At 44.4% G+C, this 6,441-nt stretch overlaps 1 protein-coding gene across 4 annotated transcripts; it reads right to left on the reverse strand.

Annotated features, from left to right (window-relative positions):
- Window positions 1–264: 264 nt before the first annotated feature.
- Window positions 265–6,357, reverse strand: si:dkey-13p1.4 (transmembrane protein 151B). 4 transcript variants are annotated; one of them, XM_067613631.1, is made up of 3 exons: window positions 5,933–6,357; window positions 5,335–5,732; window positions 265–2,610 (listed from the first exon to the last, which is right to left on the reverse strand). In XM_067613631.1, exons 2-3 carry the CDS (start codon window positions 5,461–5,463, stop codon window positions 979–981), a joined length of 1,761 nt encoding a protein of 586 aa, XP_067469732.1. In that variant the 5' UTR covers window positions 5,464–5,732; window positions 5,933–6,357; the 3' UTR covers window positions 265–978. The 4 variants fall into 4 exon arrangements, with proteins under 4 accessions (XP_067469732.1, XP_067469730.1, XP_067469731.1 ...); XM_067613629.1 differs by having other exon boundaries at window positions 5,842–6,357; XM_067613630.1 differs by having other exon boundaries at window positions 5,822–6,357.
- Window positions 6,358–6,441: the final 84 nt, after the last annotated feature.

Genomic DNA, 6,441 nt, shown 5'->3' on the forward strand with positions numbered 1-6,441 from the left:
TGATTGGATGTCAGTGAAGATATTTCTGAATCTATCCTCAGTGTTTCTTCCCTTATACTTATACTTGAGGACAACAGAGGTAGCAGTGAGTTGTGAGACTGAGAATGTCTGACATCGTCACCTCAGATCAACTTGATCACAGGAAAAATCTTACTCTGATCTCTCTTTTCCATCTCTTTTTTTTTGCTCTTTTAAAACACTCAATACTAATACTGTTTTGATGCATTTCCACTTTGAAAACATGCTCTTCATAAATCAAACTGATTCATAAATTAATTGAACGGAATGAAGTTATCCTTCAGAGTGACCTTTATTGCTTACAGTTTGACATTCACTTCAGCATATCTCTCATCAATAAATACTTTATAATGTTCAATACAATTCTTTGGAAACAAAAAAATACTCTTTGGCTTCACCTTGCTGTCTATTAATTAACTAAAAGACAATACCTTTGGTAATAACATGCAACTTTTCTTTTTTTTGTAGTATTCTTACATAAACCTCTGACAGGGATGTATATGCCAATTTTCAGCAAGTATTCCTACACACATACTTAACACAAATAAGGTCAGTGTAAGAAGTGGTTAAGTTTTGTTTCCCATGATTAAACTTTTCTGAAAAATATGGGTGGTAAACACAGTGGGATGCTCAGATCGTGCAGTTTTGTGTATCAGTGGCAGGTATCAGATTTAACAGTTATTACTGTAGTTACACACACTCCTGACAGAGAACGACCCTGCCCAGGTGTGACACAACACACTGTTTGCCCCACACCTGTAGCTGTAATGTGGACATGTGCAATACAACAGCAAGACTTTTTTGAACTTTTGGTGACAGATCAAAAATATAAAGTCTGTATTTAAGTTTCTTTTAGTTCATATTCAAGTGTTTCCTGAAAGAGCACAATTCCCCTTCTTATATCACTAATTGTCTCATTTCTCATCTCTCTTAACTAATCAATCAGTCTCTGTTTATCCTTCACAGAGCCGTCTCCACACACGACGACCCTCTCCGTATGTAGTAATGCCGCACTTCCCTCCGCTCCTCGCTGCCACAGCCGTCAGACCGATGCACAATGAGAACCGGGAAGAACCGGGCATCCCTGTAAGTGGGTGGACTATCACTGAGCGCCAGCTGACTGGAGTCTGAGCAACAGCACTGCTCGTCCACGCAGCAGGGCTCCGTCAGGTTGCTGCTGCGGCTCCTCCACGGAGCCACGGTGCGGTGGGAGCCGTACATGCGGCAGAGCGAGAAACGAGACGTGTCCGAGGACAGGTGGGAGTGGAACAGCGCTCCCCGGCAGGAGAAGATGGAGGAGCAGCTGGAGCTGGTGATGGTCCTCCTCCTTCCCCATCCGTCCCCTTGTCCGCTCAGCACGCTGCACTGCTCGCAGTCGTCCTGGCTCTGGAGAGCTCCGTAACTCTGAGTCGTCTGGCTGCTGTCCAACAGGAAGCAGTTGGAGGATGTGGTGTATTCGGTGTCGTGTAAAGAGTTCGAGTCTGCTGTGCTCATGTTTATCAGCATGGCCTCTGAGTAGCTGGGAATCACCTGGCGGTTGCAGCGTATGTGCCACTCCATTTCAGTGCTGTCTAGTGTGTCTACTCTTGGAATAATGCAGCCAGTATTATTCCCAACAGGCCTGTTTTCATCGAGAGGAGAAGGGCTGCTGTGGCTGTACTCTAACCCAAACAGTTTCTCTATTCGGTAGTGCACATATGCAGTGCGGTACTCTATTAGCACTCTCAGAGGCCAGGACAGCATGAGGAGAGCTGCCAGCCAGAAGGCTACCTGTGAAGTGTACCAAGGCATCCTGTCTGGGTGTACATAAGCTATCAGGTTTTCCCTGAAGTCCATATTCTTCAGCTGCATCCCCTCCCTGGCCTCCATGTAATCATCCAAACCCTCGATTTCAGAGAAGAACCTGGCTCGCTGGTTGAGGTAATCGTTTTCTGGTCCGGCCTCGGTGAAGCTGAAACACTTGGTAAAGCGCAGGCGAGTTGCTGGATGTCCCTCCAATCCTCTGAGGTCACGAGATACATCTTTCATCCCACAGTGGCTGTAGTCAAACTCGCCCTCAGCCACATGCGTGTTGACCCTCTCGTGGTACACCTGTGTGGTGGTGTAGGCGTCCCCGTTACGGTACCGGGTGACTTGCCGCGTCCGTCGAACAAAATGGTAGCTGATAGCCTTCCACCATATGCAAGGCTGGGCCTGGCGCATCTGCAGCACGCGCTCATACACGCTGTCTACATTTGCTTTGCACTGCAGGTCGCTGCGAGCTCGGCAGTGCCAGCACTCCACCATGTACAAGACGTAGAGCATGAGCAGGAAGGCCAGAGGGATGTAGATGTAGCCGTCAGAGCAGGGGCTGTCGTGGTAGATCATTGAGTGTCCACCAACTCCCATCCCAGAGGCTCCCCGGAGGGAGGAGGTGAAGGAGGCTGTGAAGGAGGAGGTGAGGGCGGAATTGAAACTGATCTTCGTGACCCGGGTCAGCTGACACCAGGCCACCGCACCCAGGCAGCTGTACATGAGCAGGGAGAGCAGCAGGCAGCGCCAATGGGACTCACGGCAGACACAAGCACCCAGGGACTGCTTCACTGGACGCTGCTGCAGAGAGAGAGAGAGAGAGAGAGAAAGAGAGAGAGAGAGTAATGAGGAATAGGCACTTAGAGCAATGAGCCCCTGAAACATGGCGGTGATATCATGACTTGCAGCAGAAATGCAAATGAATGTGGCTGCATTATAAATTGCCAAGCTTTTCCATGCGTAAGCACAAAGTAAATCAAACTAAAGAAAGCTCAGTGGGATTCAATTAAACCATGTAGTGTCCCTCGGAGGCTGTGTGTCAATGCAGCTGACAGACAAAATATTTTATTGAGGTGTTTTCGCACATCTGTCTCTGAAATTAATATAATTTATATTGCACAGGGGTAAATGTACTTGCTAGTAAACTTGTCACATTAATATCACAAAGTGTATCTTTAATCCTTAGATACTAAAATCTGTGTAGTAAATGTCCAAACAATAGAACTAATATTGCAGCTATCTTTGCTATACTGTAACACTATAACCAGCCACTACAGGTTAAAACATGACACTCCTGCTGAATTTATTGATTAATTCATCAAATAGTAGACTCAAAAAATACATTTTAAACAATCTTGATAAGTGATTAATTGTTTAAGTAATTTGTCTGGGAAAAATGCCAAACATTTTCTGATTTCAGCTTCTGAAGTGTGAAGATTTATTGCATCTTCTATTATATATATGCTTTTTTAATTAAATACCTTTTAGTTTTGGACTGTTGGGTCCAGCAAACTATATGAAGTTGTCACACCGGGCTTTGGAAACTTGTAACTGGCATTTTATTTTTCACAATTTCATGATGTTTTTATAGAAGAGTCAAAAAAATAATTGAGCCATTAATTGATGACAGAAATAATTAGTTGCAGCCAAACATGACACACTTAGGCGCATACAGGCGCTTTAGCTTTCATGCAAACACGCACACACACACACACAAATCTCTCTCTTTACACTTATCTGATGAGTACTGGGCGGTTAGCTCAGGGTAGACAAACAGAAACACAAAGTGCTCACATTTGCAATACTGACCAGAAGTCAAATTATCCCATTCAGCAAAGACACTGGCCTAAAGCCAGTAACACTTTCATCAGTAACACTGACAGTAAAAAGAAGCCAGTGTGTGCTGCTTTATACATGAAGAGATTCAATCAGGAGTGGATATTATTTAAGGTATGTATCTCTGAGTAGTTTAGGAGTTTCATCCATTAAAAAATGAATTTAATCCTAAATATTATCGAGACTTTAGAATCACTTTGTAGTTCTTTCTGATATTTTTTTGTCTGGATCTTCCTCCCCATGAGATCCTGTTTTTTTGTTGTTGCAGCCTACCTCCTGTGTTTTATGGAGTGAAAGGATTAATGCTGACAACCAGCCATCCATTACTGCACTGACACAGGGGTGGGGATGTCACTTTGCTGGTTCCACCTCAGTTATTTATGGAACAAACAGGGATTTCATTTCTTGTGTACCAGAGAGGACGGACTTTTCTGTAGTCCAGGCCTCCTGACTGCAGATGTTATCGCCCATACATAGATTTTTACTAATTTACCTAAAAAAAAACACACCTAGAGGTCTGAAAGTCAGTCGATCCACCACTTCGGTTCAGAATTATCTCAACAACTACAGGACGGATTGAGACAGAAATTTGTACAGATATACACGATGCCCAGAGGATTCATCCTAGAGACTTTGATGATTTCCTGACTTTTCTTCTAGCGCCACCATGAAGTTGACATTTGTGGTTTTGAGTGAAATGTCTTGACAGTTATTGGATGGATTACTATGACATTTATTTCAGACAGTCTGGTTCCCCACAGGAGGATTTGTAATCACGCTAAATGAAGATGTGTTAGCATTAAGCTCAAAGTAGCACTGTGCAGAGGTGGAGTCTCACATAGCATGGCTGTAGATTCCTGGTCTTGTTTACACTTTAGATCCCTATATAAATACTTCATCTGGTGAAACATCCACGGAGCAGACTTGTACTTTAATCTATCCCACGCTATAAAACAGAACTTAGTAGTTGCATGCACAGTGGATCTGAAGTCATTTTACTATCTGTCCATGGCTGACTGCACACAGCCAATTCCCCAGAGTAATTACTCCATGACAGAAAAGACAGAGAGCATGGTAGAGCAAAGACACACACACACACACACACACACACACACACACACACATACACTCAAACGACTGGTCATCACTTGAAACAAAGGCAGGGTTTTGAAAAATAATTGGTGCAGAGACAGAATTTCTATACTCTGTATGCAACTCTCTCCAGAGCTGAATTTATGTTTGTCAGTGAGAGTAGCTTTCCACATCACTGGACTCTACTGCCACTACATGAAAGGGATTATTCTGGCATTTCAGCGAGCAGAAATGGTGTTTTGGCTGCAGGTGGAGGCACTTGCACTGTGATACTACAGAGAGCAGGTCAAAAGATAAGAAGGATTATTTTTCCAGTGACATACTAGGAAAAAAATCTAAATGCAGTGTTTCCACGTTTTATATTTTAAAGGAACATAACAAAATGAGGATAGGAAACTTGCAAACTATGGCCATATTTATGTTACACTAGTGAGTTTATGGCTCACAATTGGTTTCATTGTATATTTATATAAAACCTTTTTACAAGTCATTCATTCATCAGAATTATGTCTACTCCCAGTTTCTGTTTGTACAGTTTTTTTTTTAATCTCTTCTCTTTTAGTAGAGATAACGAACCGAGGGTCTGATAATACCTACCTCCTCCTGGACATCACTCTCAGCCGGTGAGCCCTCCTCCTCCTCTTCCTCCCCGTGCTGCTCTCCCTCAGCATCATTGGGAGCGCTGGCTCCCGTGTCTTCCGCAGAGTCCAGATCGGAGGAGAGCATCCTGCACTTTTCGCATGTCAGATTGTAAAGATCACTCCTCTTTATTAACTTGCTCTGTTCTAGGTTTCCCTCCGTTTGCTCCCCCTTTCAGCCCCGCAGCTGGTCTGGAGCCAGCGGGCTGCTGCTGCACGGAGCGGGGATCCCGCGGTGGTCCCGGCTGGGCGGACAGAGGGGGGCGGGGTTGAGGGATTTCACCGCAGCAGAGGCAGCAGAGGTTAACCATGATGCAGTCAGTGAAAGCGGTTCTCTGTGGCCAGCGGCAGGCAGTGCTGGGGAACAGTAATATAATATTGTTAGCAGTAACTACGTAATATAACGCGTTACTAATAGGATTTCAGTAATATTACTATACAGTTACTATGTCAAATGACGCGTCACCAGCATCGGTGCGTGAACCGGAGAGCTGTTAATTTGTTCAAACGGCGGCCGGAAGTCGTCGGTTTCCCGCTCACAGTAAATAAATCCTCACGTTTAACGGCGCCGCTGACCGGTTACAGTTTAACCCCCACGCTAACTGCTAACAGCTAACTGCTAACTGTTGTTGTTATCCGACGTTCTATTGACCGGAAGCTTCAAGTTCACAGCTTCCGGTCCGAGACGAGCCTGGTTCTTCAGAATAAAAGCACCAGTGGTTCTGCTTTGTTTGTTTCTTTTTTTTTCTTTAAATGTATATACCAGTACTTTAGTGCAGTGGTGGGGTCCTGGGACCCCCAGGGGTCCTTGAGGGGATTCCAGGGAGAAGAAACACAATGACAGACTGTATGACTATTTAGGCAGGCAGAATCACCTAATAAGACCCACTCATCATCTTTTACAAACACCACCGCAACATCCAGATGTTGAAGCGATGTCCAGTATGATCAGTTAGAGGAGGAAGTAGAAAACCCTTCATGTACTTATCTGTTTCCTAGATTCAAATGACACAAATAAGCAAAAAAGCTCTGACATCAACTCAGCCAAACATCTCGGGCTCTCTAA

The sequence above is a fragment of the Thunnus thynnus genome, chromosome 16 (genome assembly GCF_963924715.1).
Source record: "Thunnus thynnus chromosome 16, fThuThy2.1, whole genome shotgun sequence".
NCBI classification, from domain to species: domain Eukaryota; kingdom Metazoa; phylum Chordata; class Actinopteri; order Scombriformes; family Scombridae; genus Thunnus; species Thunnus thynnus.

What these genes read in the sequence shown, in the direction of transcription:
- si:dkey-13p1.4 (XM_067613631.1), bottom strand. Translation starts at nt 5,463, where the DNA reads ATGCTCTCCTCCGATCTGGACTCTGCGGAAGACACGGGAGCCAGCGCT. An exon ending in AGAGTGATGTCCAGGAGGAG is followed by an intron (nt 2,611 to 5,334) that starts GTAGGTATTATC and finishes CTCTCTCTGCAG; the next exon opens with CAGCGTCCAGTGAAGCAGTC.